The sequence below is a fragment of the Anastrepha obliqua genome, chromosome 3 (genome assembly GCF_027943255.1).
Source record: "Anastrepha obliqua isolate idAnaObli1 chromosome 3, idAnaObli1_1.0, whole genome shotgun sequence".
NCBI classification, from domain to species: domain Eukaryota; kingdom Metazoa; phylum Arthropoda; class Insecta; order Diptera; family Tephritidae; genus Anastrepha; species Anastrepha obliqua.
The window spans coordinates 631,258-658,380 of record NC_072894.1 but is presented as its reverse complement, the minus strand read 5'-3'; the positions used below and the strand labels follow the sequence as shown (position 1 = coordinate 658,380).

The 27,123-nt window shown below is 37.2% G+C and overlaps 1 protein-coding gene across 1 annotated transcript in view; it reads right to left on the bottom strand.

Annotated features, from left to right (window-relative positions):
* Positions 1 to 27,123, bottom strand: part of LOC129240454 (ice-structuring glycoprotein) — an 89,485-nt gene that overhangs the window by 21,755 nt on the left and 40,607 nt on the right. Inside the window, exons 4-9 of the mRNA XM_054876247.1 lie at positions 23,772 to 24,590; positions 23,531 to 23,584; positions 20,982 to 21,074; positions 7,301 to 7,355; positions 3,296 to 3,337; positions 270 to 290 (exon numbers count right to left, since the gene is read on the bottom strand). Of these exons, the coding sequence (XP_054732222.1) occupies positions 270 to 290; positions 3,296 to 3,337; positions 7,301 to 7,355; positions 20,982 to 21,074; positions 23,531 to 23,584; positions 23,772 to 24,590 (1,084 nt within the window). The remainder of the gene's footprint in view (positions 1 to 269; positions 291 to 3,295; positions 3,338 to 7,300; positions 7,356 to 20,981; positions 21,075 to 23,530; positions 23,585 to 23,771; positions 24,591 to 27,123) is intronic.

Genomic DNA, 27,123 nt, shown 5'->3' with positions numbered 1-27,123 from the left:
CTACCTCAATCCAATAACTTACCGATTTTTGATCTCCAAACGTTATATACCTAAATCAATTTCAAGCCCACCAAACATTAATAACTCATGTAAAGTTCTTTAAATTCAATTGTTTTAAATATCGAATTATCTCATCGAAGTGTGCCAATATTTTCAAAACTCGTATGGGTTTTTTTATTTAGCATTATTCCCTCAGTGGCGAATCAGCCACTGCCCTAGCGTATAAATTGATAAGATTTCCAAACAAACGGAAAACAGCGTTTACTTACCTTCTGGCCATTGCACACATACTGCCAAATTAGGTGAGGCAAGTCAACGAGATAAGTGATAGAATATGCAGTTGCAGTCGATGATTTTTAGTAATCAGGAGCGCGTCGATGAGCAGAGAGTGTGTAGCACCACATGGAAGGAAGAAAGAAAGAAAGATATTTTCAAATAAAGGATTTATATGTATAAACCAAAGTTTAAGTTCGTCTCATGTACGAATACGTATGCAAGTATGTGTATGAATGTAAGTATGCCTACAAGGTAAATTTCGTCTTTTCAATCTGGAGTAATAAATCAGTCTATTACAGAAATATGTTTACAAGTATGTACACAAACTTATCATATAGATAGGCATATGAGCATACCATTAAACAACAGATCTTTTGTTTTACTGTTATTAGATTTTGATTCACTATTCTTTTTAGGATAGCAATTCCCAGGTGGTGGCATACCAACAAGAAGCAAGCGTGGAAGGTTAATTCATTATATGCAAACACCATTGTGCATTTCAACACTAAACTATAAATAATTTCTAATGTTAATACAAGACTTTAGAATATTCAGCAATATAGTCATGCGAACAATAGTCAAGTGTACAATAGAAATTCCAATAGGTATGTCTTGGATCTACACTTAAGTTCATTTACGTTCGTTTGCCTATTTACACAAATTAATTTGGACTTGACGGGGTTGTTCGTTTTATCATTTGAAAAATTTCTATAGAACAACTAAACTCTTAGCGAAACGAAGCTGTTGCCGAATAAAGTTTGTGACGATGGATTTTTATATCGCGGCCACTCATGAGGTAACGGCTTACGAGTGTAACTAAAAATCCGCACCAATTGAAAATTTCAACACATATTACATGTATTGCTACCTTTTATCAGATGTACATATATTCTTCCGTTTAATTACATTTTCGAAATGTGCTCCTTTGTCGGCATCTCGTTGTAGTTTCGTGGCAGTTCCTAAAAGCATTTTAGCGCCTTTCTGCCAGTCTTGTAAGATGACTGAATTGGCCGGCATTGTGATAGTTAGCGGGATTCTGTGTTTGAGCAAAAAGTTGATGTTTTAGGGGACAAGGTGCTCCAACGTAGCTCCTGCATAATGCGAGGCGTTCTTGCTCGGGCAAATCACATAATCGTCAATTCCTTTATCAGATGCAGCAATATTAAGTAACCCTTTGCTCAAACTTTTGCTGTGCGAGAACTCATCAAAGATCAGCCAAAATATTCGTTGAAGCTCGTTTAATTGGAATTATGCAGTGGGGCTACCATAAAGTTCCACACAAATTGATTTGCGGTCAAAAATTGTTCAGAATTCACCATTGGAAGGACTTCATGAACGGGGCTTGTCGATTGGTGCAGGAATGTGGCGAAATGAAATAAAACGTAGCTAATATACAGCTGAAGCAAAAGTCTACTTTCGAAGTATTCGACCAGAATATTGCCACTCGTAGCCGATGAACGCACAAGTCACCCAACTGTACCTACAGAACAAAATCTCTTTCACAGACATTATGAAACTCGAGCTTATCGGTGTTCTGATAAAATAAATCCCAGAAAATTATTTTTCGATTTCATTCAAATTAATACATATTAATAAAGTCCTTTCGAATTCCTCTTACTAGAATTTTCATAACACAATTTTTTTTTCTTCTATAGCTTTGAAAATAATAACATTATTTATGCGCAAGTTAGAGCCACTCTCTGTGGTGGTGTGGCTTGGGTTCTTATTTGTTGTCAGTGATTTCTACCACCTTGTGGCGAATATGAAAAGTTTGCGGTGCTCATACAGCCGCCATCAACACACATATACACCTTCCCTAGAGCGCACAGTTACGCGATAAAGCCCCAACTGTTATCAATATATTGCACGCATTTATAAAGGTTAGGTGGAATGAGAAGGCCTTTATGGGAAGATAAACAGAGTGTACAAATGGAAGCCGAAACTGCGGTCGCAAGTAGTGGAGTTGCAGCCACTGTAACGCAACAAATTATATTTTTAAAATGCATGGAGCAGTAAAAACAATATCGAATGAAAAACTTGAAAACCAACACAAAATCAACTCAATGCTTATGGCTCAAAAGTAAAATAGGACAGAAGAGTAGAATACTAAGGGTGGGAACAATACGCACTTATGGCCTTTGGTAAAATGTGGATGCAATCGGAACCTTACTTGACAGGCTGCTATTGAACAATGCTGGATATTACGACGTTGTGGAGCGTATCTGAATTAGAGGCTAGATTTTTACCAATTCAGTCACAGCCGGAAGCGAATCATTACAAATTTCGATTTGGCGTCCATTTTCGTGTCCATCCAAAAATGGGACGAAAATTGCGAACATAATACTTAAGATAAAGGAATATTACAAATTTATAGCTGGAATTGCAAGGCGTAAGTATGTATTTAGCGGAAAAAATTCCCAAGCACATATCTGCAAATGCATATATATTCTATTTGTATACTTATATTTCTTGTTTAGTGAAAATAATTAATTGTAGTTGCGAAATTATTTAAACTACAAATATTTCGAATGTTGGCACCGGGAAGGCTATTTGAATTAATAGTCATGCTCTGTTATGATTAAGTAGAACGAATACGTTTAGCGTTGAAAGAAATAACACTTTTGTAGACTGAAACACATTCTTGTAGTAAATAATTGTTCACTTGCTTCATTTAAGGCTTACTAAGGGATCAGCGTACACCCTATAATAAGAAATGCAAACTATTTAGGAAAAATTTACATAAATACATTTTGTTTTACCAACTGCATTCTTACTGATATTTTTTCTTCATTTCGGAATAGCAACGTTTAACATGCAACACGCAATATGCAACATGCAACATGCCAAATGCAAAAAATCCCCAACAAGGTAGTCTTACTACACACATACATTCAAGTGTTACTTGTTTATTAGAGTTTTCCTTTACTTTTTTCTTTACTTGTGCAAGAAATTTCGTTATTTTAAGTTAACCACAAAACATTCCGTATATTAGTTAACTCAGTAAAAAAATTCTGCTCACCTAGAGCTGGAGCCGGTATAGCACCGTCTTTTGTCAGTACAACTGTGTATGATTCAGAAACAAGAATATTAAATATAAAATTCATTTCAGCTCAAAATTGTATGTAACTATAAATAAGTTAGTACACAAGCATATACAGCCATTAATTTTTGATTAACTTATCGATAATAAATAAACTAAAAGATTATAAAAAAACATAAAATCTGCAAAACATGATTTTTCCTATCAATTATTCGATTATATATGTATGTAGGTGCGTTTGTTTTTGATAACACGTAATACGTAAAGTATTGCTCCCTGCATTCACAAATGGCAGCACAGTCTCTTCAGCGGATGCGATGCATTTCTATACTTATATACTCCTAGTTACCCGTATGCCCCTATGTATGCTGAATACACCCGCAACTAATCTTCAATCGGATTTCTCTACCAGCGGTACCCTCTTTCATTGTATATTTTAACCATTATTGCTGTTGTTGTTAAAAAGTAGTTCTGCCTATTGGGATGAAAGCTTCGGTTAGGTCTAAATTTGCCAAACCCGTTTCAGAATTCAGGACTAATTATATTTGAATATTTTTCAATAGTATCACCTTCTGATTTAAAATTAATAAGGTAAATGAGTTTCGATTCGATCAGAAGCTAAATTTTTTGGACAAATAAGTATAAAGTATTACAAAGTGTGGCTAGCTGTACTGTCACCTTAACCGATATCTACAATATTCTTATCTGTAATATTACTGTACTTGGGTGTTATATGCATGGGGTGTTTTTTAGCTGAATGAGAACTATTGTTATCGATAACTATTGTTTGACAGTTGAAAACTGTGTTGACATTTCTGTTCACTAAGGTCTGGCAAGTCATCATGAATCATTTAAAGACAGAACAACACTTCCAAATGTCGATTCCTCGTCGTTCTCAACTTTTTAAAACCAAATGACCATCGTTTGCTCATTTAGATTTATCGAAAAAAAAAAAATAAATAAATAAATAATTGGCGCGTACACTTCTGCTACGTGTTTCACGTCCTATTTGTGGTGTGCGCCTTGATGTTGTTCCACAAATGGAGGGACCTACCGTTTTAAGACGACTGTGAACGGCAAATAGTTTTTTATGGAGAGCTTTTTCATGACAGAAATACACGGGGAGGGTTGCCATTGCCTGCCGAGGGGCCACCGCTATTAGAAAAACATTTTTCTATAATTTTGCTGTTTCATGCTCGGAGATTCGAGCCTACGCTCTTCCGAATGGTAGTAACGCGCACCAATCCGTTCGGCTAAGGCGGCCGCCTTTTATTTATTGGGAATAGTAATCATATAACTCGTACTCGCGGCGGACATGTGCCGTATATCATATTAACCCTTAACCACCTAGCGTCGGTCACGGTGACTCTGAGCGATCTATTTTTTCAAATATTTCCGTTACTACGCGGGCCCCACGCCTGTGACTCTGTGTACCTTTTCTCCTCCCTCTTCAGTTTGCGCTCTGCGCTCGGCCAAGCAACACATGCGCGCAGTGAAAAGAATCAGGTAAATATATATCTTATGCGGTCCTGGTGACCGACGTTAGGTTGTTACGTTTCTTTTAGTGTTAACATTTTCTTATCGTTTTTTAGGTTCAGCATGTCTCAACGTGATCGAAATATCTGTAGATGGTTAGAAGAGAGTGACTCAGATGCTGAGGATCAAAGGGACGAGCCGGAATTGCCAAATGAAGACTGCAGTGACGTAGAAGATGTACCTTTAGACCACGTGATTGAAAGTGAGTGTCAATCAGACTCTGAAATTGATGTTGACGAGTTATGTGAAAATAATGATGATGGTGATGTGCCAGTTGATGATCAATCTTCAGATGACGATGTTCCATTGGCAAGATACCGGAACTATTTCGGAAAAAATCGGTTCCGTTGGTCGAGCCAACCTCCAGTTTCGCGATCGAGGACTTTGCAACACAACATCATTCATCAACCTCCAGGATTGAAAAGGAACTTCAGAGATGTTTTGAACAGAAATACAAAACCATCCGATATTTGGCAGTTATTTTTCATTGATGATATGTTAGAAGAAATTGTTAAGTATACAAACGAAAAAATTATCAAGATAAGACCAAACTATCAAAATCAGACATGTGTTCATGACCTCGACGTAATGGAGCTAAAAGCTTTGATCGGTATGTTGTACTATACCGCAATTTTCAAAGAAAACCACACACATTACACATGTTGGTACAGCACAGATGGCACAGGAAGAGAGATTTATCGTTGTATAATGAGCAAGAACAGGTTTGAAATACTGCTGAATTGCCTTCGATTTGATGATGCGAGCACCAGAGATGAACGCCGTAGCACTGACAAAGCTGCACCTATATCTCAGCTGTTTGGTAAGCTGATACAAAACTGCAAAGAAGTTTGTTCAATTGGCAGTTACGCTTGTATTGACGAGATGTTGGTGGTTTTCCGTGGGAGATGCGGCTTCAAAATGTACATGCCGAAAAAACCCAACAAATATGGATTAAAAATTATGTGCATGACTGACGCCAGAAATGGATATCTTGTTGATGGCTACATATACTTGGGAAAAGACTCAGATAGCCAAGGCTTGCCCGATGAATACCAACGACTGAACAAACCCACGCAATCAGTTTTGCGACTGATTGCATCGATTGAAGGAACCCACAGAAATGTTACGACTGATAACTGGTTTACTTCAGTAGAGCTAATGAAAATCCTGAAGCAAAAACAGCTGACACTTGTAGGGACCCTTAAAAAAAATAAAAGGGAAGTACCTCCCCAATTTCTACCTAGCCGTCACCGAGACGTTGGCTCTTCGATTTTTGGATTTACGTCAGATGCAACATTGGTGTCTTATGTACCAAAGCAAAATAAATCCGTGCTTGTTCTCTCCAGCATGCATCACATGCCAACCATTGATCCACAAAAACAAAAGCCAGAAATGATCACTTTCTATAATAGCACCAAAGGAGGCGTCGATACATTAGATCAGAAATGTGCCATTTATTCAACTTCTCGACGCACACAGCGCTGGCCAATGGCAGTGTTCTACAGAATGCTGGATGTATCTGCGGCAAATTCATACATCATCAGCAACATGAATCAAGCTCAGAGAAAGGTGCCCAGACTGAATTTCATGAAACAACTGGCTAAAGAACTTATCGAACCTCATTTGAGACGCCGAGTGAACCAGTTTGGATTGCAGAGGGATCTTCAGAATGCTATTCGCCGGGTTCTCAAAATAGATGAAGAACCAAGATCATTTTCGGCAGGCAGCTCTGATAAATTAGAAACACGCAAAACTTGCTCAACGTGTGACCCAAAAAAAAAACGTAAAACATTCCATTTGTGTTTTCAGTGCAAAAATCCAATTTGCGTTGAATGTTCTCAAAAAATGTGTATAAGCTGCCGCGACAAATTGTAAATGTTAGGGGGCTGTAATTTTGTAATGATTGTGATTTGATTGTGCCAATGATAGTTTTATATAAGAGGTTATATACTTAAGTTACTAAAATAATTAAAAAAATATTGATCTCATTGATTGTTATTGCTTAGCTCTCAGTTTAATAAAGAACCTATAATTTGCTGAAATATTTGTAAGTGAACTTTGATTAATAATAATAAAAAGAAAAAAATGTTAATTTTAAGAATTTATTAAAACAATTTGAAATAAAAACAACTAAAGAACTTAATGTGGTTTAATTTTTTGCCAATTTATGACTTTTTAACCTTGTTAATAGTACTTAAACCCAAGCGGTCACCATGACCGACGTTAGGTGGATGTGTTACTGGAATACACGTTAGGTGGCTAAGGGTTAAAAAAAAATGCTATAAAATTATCTACCAGATTATAATGAATAAAAGTCTATTCTGTATATGGTAATAGAACATAAACCAATGTAAGCATTTTAATTTTGGCTTTTTCTTTTATTTTTTTCTTTTTTTACTATCATTAATGGTTCGCAAATGGAAAACAAAAATTTCATAATCAACTTACCATTTGGAACAGCTGTTACTTTTTTGGTTTGCACACGAGCTGTGGCGTTGTTGACCTTTGATGTTGAATTTCAATTCATCGGTAAAGGGTTCCCACATAAGTTTGTAGAAAAATAAGTTGGATGTGTGGAAATCGATAAATAAAATATTAATATAATTAATGTATTGCCTTGGCTTATAAACATGAAAACGTTGTCTGTATATTGTAATTGTAATACTTTAAACTGCATAAAATAATATTTTTATTTTTTACTTATTTTACTTCAATACCAAGTATGAATACTTTACTGACGTTGTTATTTATGAATAGCAAACGAATACGGTACTTTAAATTAAAATTTGCTTACTCTGAGGAACGTTTCAATGTTTAACAAAATGTACACAGCCCAGTTGGTGGCGTCCAGTATTCGACAGTGCATACAGTATACTCAATAGTTATTTTTCCCGGGCATAGCTGAAATTTTGTATTTATTTTCAAAACATTGTTTTTGTTTCGTTCGTTTTTCAGTGGGCAAGAGAGGCCTCTGCAGGCAAATATTCAATTATTTAATGAAAAACAACGGCAGTCACACTCACACACACGCACACACAATCAAAAGTACACACTATTACAATTTGCGGAGCAATTATGCACAAAAAACCTATTTTGATAAACGTTCCAATATTATTATGCTGCAGCTAACAAGTTTATATACACATGCGCTCAAACACGTTGATATCTGATGTAAACGCGTACGTGGCTAAAATAGACGTGCACACACAAATAATTGAGCAGGAGAACTGGACAAAGCAAAAACAAAAAATAAACACAGTATTAACAGCAAATATCCCATGCCTGTGTCTCATTCGGTCTCATTCAAACCCAGCTACAGTATAGGAAATGAAATTCTGCTATAATCGATTTATCTTTAGTTGGTAACACCATCAGAAGCAGAAACATGCAAAGCAATAAAATAAAATGATTTAATTTCAAAATCGTTGCGCTCACGCACCCTGGCCAAGGGAACGCCGTATGCCAAATTTAGCTACAATTTAAACGTAAAAGCAACAAATTCGGCAAATCCTTGCCTATACATAGATAACCCAACAATAAACCATACCTGACACCAATGACCACGCACCACAACACCACGGGTCGGTTGGTTGTACTTAATAACATACCACAGAACGTGCCTTTCCATACTGTAATTCAATTAATAAAGTTTTCGTATATGTACATATAGAAACAACATTCTCTTCTAAATTAATTACAATGGATAAATCAAATTTCTAGATGTGATTGGATCCGTAAGATGTAAATTTAACGTTTGCTTAAGATTTTTTTTAATTTGAACCAAAGTAGTTGACAAATCTAACTTGGTAAGAATAGGCCACCGTAGCCGAATAGGCTGGTTCATGACTACCATTCGAGAATGCGTAGGTTCGAATCTCGGCGCATGAAAAACAAAAATAATAGAACGTTTTTTCTAAAAGCGGTGGCCCCTCGGTAATGGCAAACCTCCGAGTGTATTTCTGCCATGAAAAAGCTCCTCATAAAAATATCTGCCGTTCGGAGTCGGCTTGAAACTGTAGGTCCCTCCATTTGTGGAACAACATCAAGACGCACACCACAAATAGGAGGAGGAGCTCGGCCAAACACCTAACAGAAGTGTACGCACCAATTATTTTAATGATGAACATCATATAATAGTTACAATACGTACATACATACGAGTTGGGAGTTCCATAAATGGGAGTGGGAGAGTATTTCTGCTACGGAAAAGCTCTCCATAAAAAACCATCTGCCGCTTGGAGGCGCATAAAACTGAAGGCCCATCCATTTGTGGATCAACATAAGGACGCACACCACAAACAGGAGGAGCAGCTTGCCCAAACACGCAATAAAGGGTATACGCGTCTAAGATGTATCCGTATCTGTAGCGGTATCTCCGAGTGGGACATGTTTTGATTAGCTCCTGAGTTTTAATATTTATGTTTGATATTAAATCTTAAATTACTTAAATATTGTCACGGCAATAAAGTAGCAAGAGCGTATACTGCGTTAATTGTTTTCGTATCTCAGCAACGCAGTCTCAGTTTTATCCTAAACACATCGCCCCCGCATCACCTGATTGCTTCGACAATAGCTGAGAGCCTGTTAACGGTGTGATGTTGGCCACAACTGCTGAATTCTTTTCACAATGGATTGATCAGCCTGGTTATGGGAAGATTTATTTACGTGAGAGCTTGCCCTAGGTATTCCGTTAAGTCATGCCACATGCTTCTGAGCTCAAGCGAAAGAAGCTATTGGCGACAGCCTTCTCAATCCGTGGTAAAGTTTATGTGCGAATGAAGCCCAATGAAGAGCCTAAATTGGTGCATACCAGAGACTTTTATAAGCATTACCAATAAATAAATAATGAGATATGTAGGTCAAAGCAACGATGCGCATTCGTTTTACTCCTCTTACAGGTTTTTTAAAACTTAGTTTAGAACTTAAGTTAGCCTTGATTTGTTTTATCTGTTATCTTATTTCCTATACTCTCCTACCTTTTACTATATTTGTTTGCCTGCATTCCTTATTCATATCTTTTCTCTTTTATTTATCTTCCTATTGCCAATTTGTATATATAACTGTTTTTAATCTAATCTCCAGCTCTAACGATTTAAATTAGAAAACTGGTTTTCAAATCTGCCATTGTAATGGGCAAACTTTGTTTGAGCCTATGTTTCAGCAAACTTTACTATGTAAATTATATTTTTGAGATGATTGATGCTCTTTGTGGACAGAAACTTTGTTTCAAAATTATTATAATGATAGTTCTTACAATTTATGTGACTTTTCTGGGAATGATAGGCTTCACCACAAAAGATGAGGCGATTTATTACAAGAAGACTATGCAGTGTAAAATAATGGATACATCAGTAAGAGAAAACAGTAGTGACGTTATTTTGGAAAGCGTCCAACTTTTGCTAAAAAAGAGTTATTTCCAAAGACAGCTAAACACCAATCATCCGTCAAAAGTGTTATGGAATAATTTGAGACTTACTGAAGATTTGAAATTTTTAATCATATTGCCTTACAATTGAAATTTTTCATTGACTTCGCTACCTGCCTTAAAAATTAATTCAGTGCTGCCTGTCGACTTTCGGTTAATTAGTATTCTGTAATCCTTATCAGAAGTTTTTCAAAATCTATTATTGAATCGAATGGTTAAGTACTTGACACACAAAGGTCTCATTACAGAATATAAATACGAATACCGTCGTGGGCATAGCTGTTCTACAGCTATGCTCACAGTCAAAGCCTCTGATAAAGGCGATTTGCATTAACACTTTTAGATTTTTTAAAGCTTTCTTATCAAAAAACTGGGTTCATGTTTAGAATTATTTCAGAACAAATAGACAACGGAGGGTTGTTTCTAAGACTAATTGATCTCGATTAAAGCCAATAATATCTGTTATACCACAGAATGCTGTAGAAATGTATCTATTCATCTCTATGAGCAAATATACCTTTCGGCACCCTAGGCCTTGTTGAGGATTTAATTTTTAGAACAATCAAATACCAATTTCTCTATGGTCAGACACAAATACACTCAATTTCAATATGCCCAAACGCAAGCTATTGCCTTGTCTTATTTTCCATGCGACTTGGATACTTTTTCTCCTCTTATTTTAAATGTTGCTAGAAATGAGAAATTTTTTGGCTTTAAACTAAACAAAACTCGCTACTTTTAATATTTCCCAACACATTAAACTCAAGCTAGTTAAAACAAAGCCAACGCCTTGATGAAGAAATCGCAGTCATTAAGCAACAATGCTGCTAGATGTAGCAGCAGAAATACTCTCTGAGGTTTGTCATTACCAAAATGCCAGTCTATCCGTACAATTGCGTTTTTAAGCGCGCATTCCTACTTATGGGTTTTTTTGTACCTTTACGTATGAGTAAATGTGTGTAAAAATATTAGGATTCGTGCATCTTAAATCATTCGACTATGGACAAAGCTTCTGTGAAATTGATCGTTTTGGTCAAATAGGGGTCAAACGAACATGTTTGTACATCCATTCCACTATGCCCACCAGCACCTTGCAATTCAACCCATTTCACTCTTAAAATTTGCAGCCCCTGCTGGGCTTTATTTAAACAGAGTTGCATGAAAATGACATCGCATGGCGCAAGTTCTCTGTTGATGACATAGTGATGATATTTTACAAAACTCAGCAATGGCTTCGGTAAGCCTTTTCTCCATACTTCATTCATTCTGGGCATACCTTGTGTGCTACGACCTACTAGCTAATTCCACTGGTTGAGTGTCAACAGCATCCGCTGTCTTATTATCGCAACCGCTGATGATGTTTCTATTTTCATTTTCACACATTTTGTTTTGGTTAGTATCCAACGTCGTCGCGCCACTGGACTCACACTTGCATTCGCCTAGCACCGCTTATGCGTGCGTTTGTGTTTCGGGTTTTGAGTGCTAGTGCGCCAAAAAGCATGCTTGTCTTTTACAAGCACACTTCACACCAATGTAGGTTATGTCACTGTTGTTAGCTGCGAGGCCGTTTCTTTGCCATTGTTATTGCTGTATTGCTGCTATTTTTATTTCTATTCTTCATTGTAGATGGCGGCAGCAACAGAGGCCGCACTGCTAACAACAGAAAATTTTCAATTAAAGTCAAATTCTATTTACAACAGCGCCCCTCTCCTCCTCACTCACTCTAGTTTTCCTTCCAACACATCATAAATACAATTCTGCAAATGATTACACTTTCATGGCGAAAGTATTTCAAATTCTTTCATTACAACTATATTTCCAAGGAATTTAGTAAGGCTAAAAAGCATATTAAGACAGATTAAATACGCAGGGGAAGTTTTTAGCATGCATACGAGGTATGCAAATTAAGTTCCAAGAATTTAGTTATAACTGGAGGACTAGCAAACTGCTAGTCAGTGTAGAAAAATGAGAGGAGGACCTCGGCAAAACTCCCAAAAAGGGTGTAAGCGCATACATATGCAATTTATTTGTGTTTTATTGACAGATTCTCGGTACTTGTCAAATAGAGAAACCAAAAGTGTGACAAAGAAGGCGATGGAAATATAGGCATATTTTTTATTGGTGTTTTCTTTTGACATCCATATGAAATAAGTGAACATATCTGTCGCACCTGAAAGTCAAGAAGCCGGAAGGCATGGATTTTGGTGTAGGGACATTCATTTATGTAAAGTTCGATTTGTCCACGTGGTATCTTTTTCTGGGACATTAATAATTTGGAGTTTGGTAATTTCTGTTTGTTTTTGACACCTCGATAGTATTTGCATTTCTTTCTGTCTTGCATTTAGCCGATGGAGAAAGTATTGACAGGCTCTTTTGGTTTTTTCCACTGCCGAAAACTTCGTTGGTGCTTTGGAAGCATGAACGGCTGCGTCGTAGTCATGCTCGAAAATCCTTTCGTCAGAAAAAAGTAAAAGATACTTTGTTTAGAAGCTCTATATACTTGACATTATTCATTTTTGTGGATATGAAACATACGTGGTGTGTTCAAAGTATCGCGAATTTTGTGTGTTTTGAACTATTATTTATTTATTCATTAATATCTACTTATTTTGTCCCCATCAAAGCAATCCCCACGAGATATTATACACTTGTGCCAACGTTTTTTTAATCTTCGAAGCACTTCAAAAAATCAGTATTTTTATCTTGTTCAGCTCCTCCTTCGATGCCGTCTTTATCTCGTCAATCGTAGCTTAGCGCCGTCCTTTCATAGGCCTCTTCAGTTTCGGGAACAAGAAAAAGTCACAGGGGGCCATATCTGGGGAATACGGGGGCTGTGGCATCATTAGAGTGTTTTTTTGCCAAAAAGTCGCGCACAACCAACGCTGTGTGAGCAGGGGCGGTATCGTGATGCAAGATCCAATTTTTGTTCTTCCACAAATCCGCACGTTTCTGGCAGATTGCTTCGCGCAAATCGCGCATAACTTGCAGGTAATATTCCGGTCAATAGACCGTTTTACCCTGTGGCAAGAACTCATTATGCACAACGCCCCTGCAATCGAAGAAAACGGTAAACAAAACTTTTACATTCGACCGAACTTGGCGCGCTTTTTTTGGCCTTGGTTCGTGCGGCAGCTTCCATTGAGACGATTGAGCTTTGGTTTCCACGTCATAACCATAAACCCACGATTCGTCACCAGTTATGACCCTCTGGAGAAAATTTGGGTCGTCGCGGACAGAGTCCAACATCTCATTACCAATGTTCATGCGATACTGCTTTTGGTCGAAATTGAGCAGTTTTGGTAAGAATGTTGGGGCGACCCATCTCATGCCCAAATCACTGAAAAAAATCGAATGGCACGAGCCACTCGACATGTCTAGGTCCTCAGCAACTTCTTTAACGATGATTCGACGATTGGCCATACCATTTTCATCAATTTTTTCGTCTCTTGTTGAAGTGCTCGGTCGTCCGGCACGCTTTTCGTCGTTCACATCTTCGCGGCCTTCTGATAATATTTTGCTTTGCTGATAAACGTTGCTGCGGTCTAAAGTAGCTTCTCCGTATGACACTGTCAACATTCGGAATGCATCCGCGCACTTAATTTCGTTTTTGACACAAAATTTTGATAGAGGTTCTTTGATGCATATTTTGAATAGGTAAAAATCGAAATTACCATTCCATACCAAATAGCCATTCTCTCCTCCTTTTTCTCCCGTTTCTTCTTCTTCTTAATTGGCGCGATAACCGCTTACGCGATTTTGGCCGAGATTAACAAAGCGCGCCAGTCGTTTCTTTCTCGTGCTAACCGGCGCCAATTGGACACACCAAGTGAAGCCAAGTCCTTCTCCACCTGATCTTTCCAACGCAGAGGAGGCCTTCCTCTTCCTCTGCTACCACCAGCTGGTACCGCATTGAATACTTTCAAAGCCGGAGCGTTTTCTCCCGTTTAGCATTAAAAAATTACTCTTTTCCACTCATCTTCCCAAATTTGGTTTAGGACACGTTTTACATAGTCTAGACTAGAACCCGCGTGCAAAATTTATTATACACGATGGGTAGTAACTTCCAAAGGAAGAATGTTTTTAATTTCAGGCAGAAATGACGCCCACCGTCCATTTTTATTTATATTATACTAGCATTTCCCAGTGGGCTTCGCACCACCATACATAAAATTTTTTTTATATCGCAAGAAATTTTTCATACTAAGTTTTCTTTATAGAACTCGTAAAATGTTTAAACAGTTGAATTAGTTGATTTTTTTCATTCAACATGCTTTCTAAAGATGTCACAATAGCCTTTTCTGTACTTTTTTAAAATTTGATTGTGGTGGTCACCTATATACAGGTAAGGTGAAAGAGCCGATAAAAACTTGTAATTAAACTTTGATTCTTTAATTTCCATTTCAATTTTTTACGCTAAATAAATTATGCTAAAATAAATAAAGTTAAAAATGTTTTTCCAGTTCCTTGAATGCTCCAGTTTTTTTTATATTTTCGTCCAAAATTAATATTAACATAATACACTTACAACCACAACAGTACAACAGAATCGCTCATAAGCGGCTGTGTATTTGTTGTTGTTTTTCCCATACAGGCATTTCGTATGAGAAGAAGCTATTACTCACATAAAATGTCATAACTCAGAAACGGCTGCACCAATTTCAATCAAACTTCACACAAACCACCTCCTCAAAGATAGAAAAGAACTCTAAAATTTTTGTGTCAATCGGTTCGTCGGTTCTTGAGTTATAAGATTACCAAGGAAATGTAACTTCTTTTTATATATATAGATTTTAACAAAAAATGAGGAAGAACTTCTGAAAGTTGGCGTAGGTTAGCGGTTCTTAAAAACATCATGAGCAAGGGCCAGGTATATAACTACATAGGAACATATAAAGTTAAGATTAAGCTAAAGCTGCAATTTGTGGAGCCGTATCTTAGCCATAACCGTAACAATAGCAGCCTGCTGTTCTGATCAAACATATGAGCATCTCTGTAAACGGTTATAGGTGCTACTCCACAAAGCCGTAACCATAACCGTAGCCATATGTATCTATTGAAATTTGGTTTTCCTCCGTAACCGTACTTTACATTTATTTTAATACGAGTCTTTGCGATAAAAATTTGAATATTATAAATGAACGACGAAAAATTTATTGGCTTGGTAGAAAATTATCCGTATTTTTATGACGAAATGCAAATGTTGTCATTAATTCTACTTCAATATCAGCTGTTTATGCTTACGGCATGACTAATCGACAAATGCTGTAATGTTGCTACTATGTTAGGTTATGGCTACGGCACCACTAATTGCAGCTTAACCCTTTACTAGTTTTGAATAAGATTGCCACCTAATACCTAACAAAAAAATAATATTAAAAGCAAGGCAAAATACTACAGTATAGAAGAAAAGTGACTCAAAATCTCTTCAAAAATCATTTTCAGCTGCATATAATTAATATTTACGATTTAATTTAGAATTTAGTTGTGCATAAAGTATATTTAAAAAATAATTATTATAACTTTACAAGTGCGCCGAAAAAATTAAAATATAACGCATATTTGTGAAAAAATATCAACATTATTCTAATATAACTTTAAAGAAATATTTTCAGTGAATTTGTTTTATAGTAATTATTAATTATTTTATCCTTAATGCCATTATATTATAAAGCGATGTTTAAGAATGTAATAGTTGCCAGCATAGCGACACTGGCAGGCATTTTCATGAATTTCTCTTTAACTTCACATTTATAATTGCTACAAATACAAAATTACATTTCCTTAATTTTTTGATTTTATATTTTATAAATTTTTTCGTACATATTATGACGTTTTCAGTAATAAAAATGATAATTTGGGAATAGCCAAGCATTTTTTCATCAAATAGGGGCAAGTAATAGAATTACAAAAAATTATTGTATAATTGTTGAATAAATACAAAAAAGAAAACCAAAAATATGGTTCCCCACTAGCTTTGCATAGCTCAGTTAAGTGAAATTCAGAAAATAATTCAATAGTAAAAGTAGAATAAGTATATGCATATGTATAAGTATCATATATCCAATGTGAATGAACAGCTGCTGTTGCTGCAGACCCTAATTATGATTTATAAATGCATACATGGTTAAGTAAAAGTATTTACACAGCGAAAATAGGACTATACTTTTTTTACTTTATACTTTTTTCATACTCAGATGGAATTCTGTCGGATTGCGCGGAATTGATTCTGTTTAATTGAAATGTCACAATTTTCACCTGCGATTGACAATGACTTCCGCATAATTGCAATTTGTGCAAATAAAAACATACAAAATGCATATGTATATACGTATATTTATGGTATAGGGTTATTCAATAGGTGCGCTTCAACTTTTTTCCGATAGGGAGGGCGAACGACGCAATATTTTTTATTTTTCGCTTGTCATTTGTAAACTTCATTAGTATACATTTCATCATGGAACGCTACACACTTGAGCAACGATTGGAAATCGTGCAAATTTTTTATGAAAATAATCGTTCTGTTGCTGCTACCATACTTTAAGAGCATTACGGCCATTTTACGGTCCATTTAACAAGCCGTCCCGTTTTGGGGTTATGTGAAGTCATTGGTCTACAGTAACAAGCCGGCGACGATTTGTGAGCTCAGAGCCAATATTGAAGGCGAAATTGCTGGAATTTCGGCCGATTTATGCAAAAGAGTGGTCGAAAATTGGGTTCAACGATTGGACTTCGTAAAACGTGCACGCGGTGGTCATGCAAAAGAAATTGAATTTCATACTTAAATGTATATGTTCAAACTCGATAATAAAAAAAAAATTAGTTAAAAAAGTCAAACCGTTTGTGTTTTATTCAAAAAAGTTCAAAAGCGCTCTTACTGAAAAACCCTATATAAGTAAATACGAGTACTTACATTCATCAAAACACAGCCAGACGAACAGGTAATGAAAAAATGTGAAAAGCTTTTTCGGCAGGCAGGCATACCTTTCATTACATTGGATGTAATTAAAACCGAGATTTTGACTTTAATATTCATTCAATATTCAATATTAAGTTTATTTTTATTATTACTACTTTTTTCAAAAAAAGGAACACAAATTTACTACCGAAAGAAAAAATACCTTAGATACATCAGGTGCTACAGGAAGCAATAAAACAATAAAAACATAAACTGTATTTGTTATAATGCATAAATAATTGCTAGTTTTGATTTTGCCTAGAAACAAGTCGACATTGCATTGCGGTTTTTCAATTCGTGTACATTTGGGACTTTTGATAAAGAGTTCAATTTTAATTTAACATTCAAACTCCTTGAAATATTATATTTTACAGCATGCGGCTATTTTTAAGTTTGGCGAATTTGTGTGGACTTCTCATTTCAGTTGTTTAATTTTATCGAAGTCGCAAAATCAGCCATACACGCCAATGCCCACCGACATATTCGTATGCACACAATTGTGGAAGCTCGAAACCAACCGGAGAATTTGTACAAATTAGGTTCATCACCATAAATAAGAATGTTTAACGAGCCAAGAATTTGAAAATATTAATACTGTTCCATATGCTTATGTATGTATGTACGCACTCGTATGTATGTATGATCGTATGTACACATTTTTTGTCATAGCCCCGCAGCTAGACTGTTTATTTTCGTCTTTCGCTTTCCAGTTACCACTTTGAGCCTCCAAGGGCAACTTGTCAGTTTGGGTGGGATTTCAAAAGGATTCGTTTATGCTGTTGAGCGAGTAAATTGACAGCGTTTTGAAATCGTAGGGATCTGCCAAAGCACAAGTGGCGGCGCAGAGGAATATAGCAGCGAACTGGTAACGGAAACATTAATGAAAGGCGATAGCATTGGAATGGCCGCACACTCTATCCTCACCAGTCGCTGATGCTGTCGGCGGCTTGTTTTTGCTTTTACTGATGTTCCATCTTTGTGCGAATATTCGCGTCACTTGCAAGTTCTGGATGATATACGCAATATTGCTTTAGAGCTTTTGCAGCAATAGAATTCTACGACTTGTGTTTTGTCTTGAAATGAAATCTGCAAAGCTTGTATTCGTTGCACAGATTTGAATTTATGCATCAAAGGATACAGGGAAGCAGGAAAAACTAAGCGCTTTATGGTAATTTTAATTAGAATTATCAACGAAAAAGGTTGCCAGGTTTATACCCAGGTGGCCGTTTATATTTTCCACCTTTGCAACAAAACGTGTGATGGTGCAATTCGATATTTATATGGAGGAGTTTGGTATTTTTTGCATAAACTTACATGTAACGTTTTCACTTACGACCTTTATTAGTTCTTTTCTCAGTGATCTGAAAAATAAATCTCGCTGAAAAGATGGAATTAACTCGTAAACTTTTTGTGCGATGATTTGTTACGATTTTCGACGTGGATTATCGAGACGGAGGTGCATTGATCAACCTACTTCGACTTTGGATGTTGAAGCACCACGCTTAGCCACTATGAAACGCTGGTACAAAGAGTTCCAACGTCGTAATAAATGACGAATCCTGGATCTATGCATACGAGCTGGAAGCAAAACAGCTATCGACAGTATGGGTGTAGCAAAGCGAGCTTAATCCAACAAAAGTTATGTGCGGAACACGCAGCCCAAAGCTGCTCGTCTGTTTCTTCAGAAAATCTGTTCATGCCGCAATTGTACCACTAGAAAAACTTAAAACAGTCAATTCTGAGTACTACAAATCCATTTGTTTGCTAGAATGTTGGTACAACTGTCCTCTATAGTGTCGCAGAGTTTGAGCGTGATCTACCGATTAGCTTATTTTTGGCTATGGATAAAAATATCGAACAAAGAATTCGTCTTAAATTTTGCGTTTTGAACGGGATTTCGTGTGCCGAATCGTGGAAAATGTTGCAGAAAGCCTATGGCGAGCGTGCTTTATCAAAAACACGGGTCTACGAGTGGTAAAAGACTTTTGAAGAGGGCCGAGAAGTCGTGGAAGATTTGACCCAGTCTGGTCACCCATCAACGTCTTCACCGGATGAAAACGTCGACAAAGTCAAGGAAATGGTGCTGGAAAACCATGAGGGGAGGCAGCTCGTAACCTTAACGTGACTCACGAATCAATTCCCAACATTTTACATCATCAATTGGGCATGAGACGCGTGGTTGCTCGACTTGTTCCAAGAGAGTTGAAAACGAAATTCAAAAAATTCATCGGAAGAAGGTGGCTGAAGACATGCTAGAGCAAGTGAATTCGGACTCAACGGTGATGAGCCGTGGGTATATGAGTTTGATATGCAAACCAATCAACAGGCGGCTGAAAGTGAAAGTCATACTACTCGTTTTCTTTGATTATCATGGTATTGTGCACTCGGAATTCGTTCCAAATGGTTCTACAGTAAATAAAGAATATTACTTGGAAGTTATGCGACGCTGTGCATAGGAAACGGTCCAATTTGTGGAAAGAAAACTCACGGATCTCGCACCATGATAACGCACCGTCTCACAAGGCTCATATTGTGAACACTGTTTTCACCAATAACTCGACAAATATCATCGAACCACCGTATTCGCGGATTTAGCCCCCTGTTTTTTTCCTTTTCACCAAAACTTAAATTGCTACTCCGTGGACGTCGCTTTGAGTCGATAGAGGCCATTAAGGAGAATTCGCTGAAGGAGCTGAAGAAGATCTCTTCAAACGCGTTTAAAGGTGTTTTGATGACTGGACTAATCTAGTGTATGGCATATGTTTATTGCTTCGAATGGAGCCTATTTTGAAGGCGACAAAATAAATTTTGATGATTAAACAATTATTTTGCGTTTTATTGTACAATTCCTGGTACTGTTTGACATAATGTAGTATAACAAGTAATGTGTTTTTAGTCTCTGAACGTGCAACATTTACTTTTGTGTGCACGGTGTGCCTGGGGACCGGTTCAAACTCTAGGACTGGTTAAAATAAACAAAAATAACCGCTTATTTGATTTTAAGCCATATAATTCAAATGTTAGTATGTTAGCATCTTCTTTATCATCTCCATGTATAATAATCTAGAATTGTGTAGCTTGGACAATTCTACGACTTCTCTACATCTTTCCTAATATGACTAACTTCATCTCAATGGTAAAAGTACAATAAGTTCCGATATAGCATTACGATTACTCGTATTCTCTGAAAAAATTGGCATTTTTCCTTATTTTTTGTGAGTTGGATGTATATGATTTCTGATGCGTTAAACTTTCCTGACATTCCATACCAGAAGCTTTGACACATCCATTACGAAAACATTAAGAAACGCCATGCTTACATGTTTTATAGGTATTTTATGGGTGTCATATTTAGCACTTCAATTATGGTGGTATAGTCTCAAATCGTATGAGCATACCAAATGTTAGAGCTTTTTTATACCAAAGTAGAGGATTTCTACAAAATACAGTTGATTCTAATGAATTGCACAGAATGCCACCTCAAAGTAAGCAAATTATTATTATTTTTCGATTTGCATTCCATTATTAAATTCTATTTGTGAATATGATCCATAATACTGTGTTTTCATACTGATAAAATAAGCATACATGGTATTTATAAAAGTACATACGAAAATGCAATAAATCGGTATAAATGCAAATCTAGTATACAAGTACATACATATGAAGTAAATATAGTACGAATAAAATACTACGTATTCAATTGATTGTTAATGAATAGTCAAGATAATCGTACAACATGCACCCACCTCGATTTTGCGTCCCTCAACCACAGTGCCGTGAAGACGTTCGCGTGCCCGTTCAGCGTCGTTGCTATTTGCGAACGTTACAAAGCCAAAGCCCTGCAAGATGACACATGGAACACCACACATGTCACATTGCAGGCAAAAGGCCATTGTGCGCATTGGGTATTTTACAGCATCGCATTATCAACACATCACCAGCAAATCGTAATCGCAATCGCATGCAATCGGACAAGAAATATACATAAAAAAAGAAAAATAATATATTCAGAATTGCGATCATTCAAATGGATTAAGGGTAATAAGAACGAATTCCATAAAACCATTAATTAAATATTTATTAATAGTTAATAGTTAACGTACAACTATGAGGGGGTGGGATAAGGCATGCAGCAATAAGGATCATTCATAAATATTCATTTTTCTTCTACTGACTACTTTAACATGTTTTTCATAATTTCGGATTCCCTCTTACAGACTATACTAAGTGACTAAATATAAATTTCGTGTTTTCTTCAACTATTTTCAATTTCGACAATAACACACACCAAGTCTGGTCTTATTTTTTCTGTATTCGTTGTATTGTAAAAAAACTAGAAGAAACGGAAACGGTGGGGAAGATAAAAATAAATAAGGATATAAATCTATTTACAGAGTACACGTTTTCCGTCCTGTTATTCGTTTACTTTTATGTTGTGTATCAACTATTCACCCGGTTTGCAAAAATACGCGGCTATAAATGAAATGCTTAGATGGTGTAAACATTTTCCAACTCGTCCTAACAGAAAAACAAAAATAGGCCTAGGCAAGATGACACAAGAGGATTTTATATTAACTGCCTGAAGATTTGTAAAAACTGTTCCATAAATGCCAGTTATTTTCCTTTTATGCAGAAATTAAATTATTGGCACTTTTTGTTTAGTTTTAGATTGTCAGGAGTACACGAAATGCAAAGAGTTTTAAAAATTTAATGAAAATGTTATAGAAAAGTTTCAAGCCAACAAAGGAAAAACATTTCTCCTAAGTGTAAAAGAACTAAAACTTGAACTCAACTCAGCGGTTCACTGCTTCTACCAACGGAGGGAGGTGAGCTTTCGACACATTGAATACTGGCCAAGAATATTTCTAATAAATTATGGTAAGAAGCGTTCATGTTGTGGTCCTCCTCAAATGAAATAGGATTGGATATCGTTCGGATTTAATGGAAAAAAGCCAATACTTTTTTCGAGACATTGGTGAAGCGCGCGCTGATGACTAACCCCAGTCTAAAGCGTACTAGCGCTGAAATTGGTGCGATAAGTTCAAATTCAAATTCTTGAGTGGAGATGTTGAAACTGAGAGCCACTATATTTAACTGCATTTGTCATGAAAGATTTTGACTCTCTTATAATACAAACAAAGATGCATTTTATAATAATGAAAATAAATTGGGACAATGGAAACTTTTAAATAAGTCTGTTACTTAAAGAAACGGTTAACTCAACTAGAAGAAGAAGAAGATCCTTAATCAGATACCTGAAAGTTTGGTGCCTATCTTCTTCACTTTTGACTGTAAATAGAATACCCCAGCGACCAAACGTAACAAAAAAAGGTTTCAAGTCAGCAGTAAATCTATGTAAATGCTTTCGGTTAAAAGAAAAACCGCCAGAAACATTACAAGGCGACTAAGCGCCAGTAGTGCAAGGAAATAAGTTTCCATTTACATGTTGCAGCTTTAGACACATCAGGGGATATCGCCTGTAGAATTCCACAAATGTCTCAAAATCACCGTGACTTCACAGCGGTTTTTCAAAGAGCAGTTTGTATTTGTGTTCGGATGTGAATTTTTTGATTTTGGTTTCTTTGCTTTCAATGCATGAGATCCCATGTGTGTATGTATGTGTTAAGAAGTACGAGTATCGGTGCAAAAGTTTGTCGGTTGTTAGGTTGTGAACCACAAAACATATTGTGTTCAACTGTGGTGACTGCTGCATGCTGCATGGTGTGACATCCTTTTGCAGCCAGCGTCCACGTGAACAGCAGCAGCTGAAAAGACAGGTGCAAGAGCGTTGTGGCAAAGAAGTTAGAAAGTTGAGCCGATCATTTCACATACAATGCAACTGGTAATTCTATTTCATGAACAAGAAATACTTTATGAGAGGATTTTATTTATCGCAGTGCGGTTGTGATGCTTTTTGCTAATCTAAGTCAAAAGACAGTCAAACAGAAAAATACCTACAGTAAAAGAAGTTGGCACTAAACTGCTCAATAAGAACAGATATGTACATATATAATTATTTTTTTAGTGTACCCGAGCTTTGATTGGAAGGAGCTAAATAAATTTCAAACGGTATATTTCATGAATTTAGCGATTTTACTGCAAAAGCTTATTTTGCATTTGCCTCGTGAGGGTACTTTAATATATTACAATGAAAAACTCTTTGCATACACACATTGCCATTTTATTTTTGAGAGAGGAATGCAAGGAATGGGCGAGGAATGCAATTTTGTAGGCTTATAATATACACATACACTCTTACATATTTCAAGGAACTAAAATGAAAACCTTTACTTACCTTGCTGCCGCGCTCATTGAAAATGATTTCTACATCCAAGATGGTGCCAAATTGCTGTTGGAGACAAAGTAACCGTTCATCCAGAAAAATCGGGGTATTGCGAATATATCGTCAAAATATGAAGGAAGGAGCAAAGAATTATTTAAAGTAAAAATCATTATTCACAATAGGGTAGAAACATAATTTATTAAACCATATAAGTAGTTGATACGGTTGGTCATCATTTGCTGACTCAACTCACCCCAAACATGGCGCGAAGGTCGGGATCACGGAATCGAAATGGTATATTTGAAACGTGCAAGCGCTTTGGTTGATTTTTGGCATCGATGATAGCTTGCTGTTGCTGCTGTTGATGTAGTGGGACTAGAGCCGAGGTGAGACTAGTGGCTACGGGTGTGGATGGCACGGCAGAGGTCATGATGCCACCACCGGCACTGACGCCGGCAGCGTTGAGGCAGGCTATGACCTGTGAAGTGCTTGCGCCACTTACCAACGGTGCCACAATTGATCCTGAGTCAACTGAGCCAGCCACTGACTGCGATGTGGACATAATTGTTGGTAACAAGCCAGTGCTAGGGACGCTAGTTGCAGTGCTAGTCGCGGCCAGGGTGTCAGTCGCAGCTGAAGTGGCGGTAACGGAGGTGGCGACAGCGCCGACCGTTGCTTGATCACCTCCTAAGCCAGCAATAACTTGTTGTTGATGTGAGGTGGCGAGCAAATCTCCTCCGTTGCCGGGTGTGACGGTGGTTGTGATGGCGGTAACGCCGTTTGCGGTGGCAGTATTACTGTCGACCGACGAGACTGCAGCAGTTGCGCCGCTTCCGTTTACAGATTGACTTTGACTAGTTATACAGCTGCTAGTGTTGGTGTTAGTTGTGGCTACGGCTACTGGGGCGCCTGAGCCGCAGGTTGCTGTCATTGATGTGATGGCGCTGCCACCACCTCCCGAGCCACCGCCAGAGCTATTGGAAATACTTTGTTGCTGCTGCTGTTGTTGCTGTTGCTGCTGCTGTTGTTGGGCGGCATTGACCTCTGACTCACTCTTAATCAATACTGAGGACTAGGGGGGGAAACGGAAGAGAAACGAACAATTTATAAATAATTTAAAGCAACGGTTTTACAAAGCGTAAATTGAAATGTCGGCGGCGTGTTGGAATACAATAAACTATCTACGAGCATCGAAATATGTTTCTTTCTAATTTGCATGCGTTTTGCACAAACATTTAAGATAACCTAATAAAATGAAGTATATTTAGTGCGCCATATCGTAATTATGCAGATTTAATGGTTGAGTTGCTTTCACAAGTAAAATACATACATACATGTTTACAAATAATACAAGTATACATAAATTCCAAATACTATTAAATGCTATTTAGGTACGCAGGACCTATTTTTGTTGTTATATGAATTACAATATGTGTTGTTTACTTCCCATGGTTGCCCATGCGAAGACCCATTTGGACGAATGTGCAAAATTTCGTCCGTTGTGATACCATTGCGAGAATAAAAGAGAGAAAGACAGGACGAAAGGATAGACGAGAGGGTGTTATGCTTGGATGTTATGGAGAAGAAACCCGAATGCTGACTACCTACGGTTATGTTACCTCGCTTCATACTACGGACGAAATTCTCTAGGTATGTGATACTAAACCTGCTGCAAATATTATAATATATAAAAAGTGAAAGCCCGCATATCTGAAACTCAGTCGGAGAGAGCAGGGCAGTTGAAGAGAAAGTGCTGACATGATTCCTACTCATTCTCTAGTTGCTACAGCAAGGACTCACTAATACTAAGTCTCATAGCATGGATACCTATAGGAAAATGTCCAGAAATAATGCCCGCGAAATTCGAGAACTGTGGCTTGCTAGTTTTAGAGGTTCTCTCGGGCGCCCCCGATAGAGCCGTGGCCAAAGAATCTGGCGACTTTGAATTTCATCTTGATGGGGCGATCCTCGCAAAAACTCCTTCCCCAACCTTTCCGTTCAACTTCGAACCCCTACCAGGCCCTGTCTTTAAATTTCACACCCCGTCCACTATTTCCTTGAGGAAATACTCTTTTTCGTGAGGCTTGGTTGAGAAGATATCGACGTTTTCATACAATTCTTTTCAGGGGCTATTATTAAATGGGTTGACATATATTTTTTAGATGAAATTTAAAACAATATCATAAATACAGCGCTCTCATTAAAGATGTTTTTTGTTAAATTCACCGCTGAGCTTTTATACCCGTTTCGCAAATATCCGAAGAAGTGACGACTGTATGGATAGTCCCAACCAAACCATGATGTATACTAGATGACGACCGCTCTGAACCCTTGGTAGAGCATATTTCTCTTCTTGCGATGTTCTTACGCAAACTTTTGCACGTTATTTGTTAAAACTTCTGCCATCGTAAAAATAAAATTTTCGTAGGTGCTGCTGACGTCCCACTGCTAAAGCTTCTTGCACCTTTATAATCATATATGTTTTAATAGCGGAGTAAACAGATGGAGAGTTCGCCTGCGAAAGGCTTTTATGTGAAGATCATCATAGATTAATCGAGACACGGATCTGGAAAACGTACCCAGTTCCTCAACCATGATTTTCTGCTTCCTCAAGGATTTTCCTTGAATTCACTTCCGCACAACTTTAAGGCTCTACTCGTCTGACGTCTGACGTTTTCATCCCGTCCTTCACATTAGACAATTCTACGGCATTCTGGCAAGCATGACAAATTTTTTAGCAACCTTGATACGATTTTACTTGTCACCTTACTCCATGTTAATCAAGTGAAATTTTAAACTAAACTAAATTGAATTCGGGATTAAATATTTTTTCCATTCAATTTGAAACCTAAAAACTTACTGCTTTGAAAATAATGTAACAGAACTTATTGCAGCACTATTCAATAATTTTACAGAGCGGTTTGGAACCCGAGACCTAACAAATGCTAGATACGCATAAGCGATTCGGCAACGGCGGTCGCCACTGCACTGGTAAAGTTGGTTTAACTACATAGTTGCGCCGAAGGAATTGCAGCATAAATTGAAGCAAAAGTTGCATATCAGCAATATTTGAATGACAGTTGTGCGTCATTCAGAAATCAAACGGCACATGCTTTGGAATTTTTGTTTTATCCTAAGAGTGGTGTCTGGTGTTTCACTTGACTAAATAATGTGACACATCGACAGAGATGTTAGGGCAATGATTGAGATGTTCTTTGTAACCAGGTCCCTCGCATGATTGGGTTACTTATACGCCAAGGCGTTCCGAAAAGCCCTGATATCGAAACGAATTATATAATATTTTCGTGAGATTTTCGCCAACTGATATGAGAATACGAAGCAACAGCCAGTTGCCATATTATTGTCAATTTGCAACCTTTACATTTACATTTGTCATGCTCGTCATGCTCGTCGTCGGCCAATGAGAATTTGTGTGCGAAGTGGCAAAATAATAAACATCATGAAACTTCGCATCAGCAACGACGACAGCTTACCCCAGGGCACGTACATACATGCGTTTGATACATACATATGTAGCATATTTTTCCTGCTAAACGTCTGGCATTACGCCCACCAAGCAACGCTCGCTCACTCAGCGTAGGATC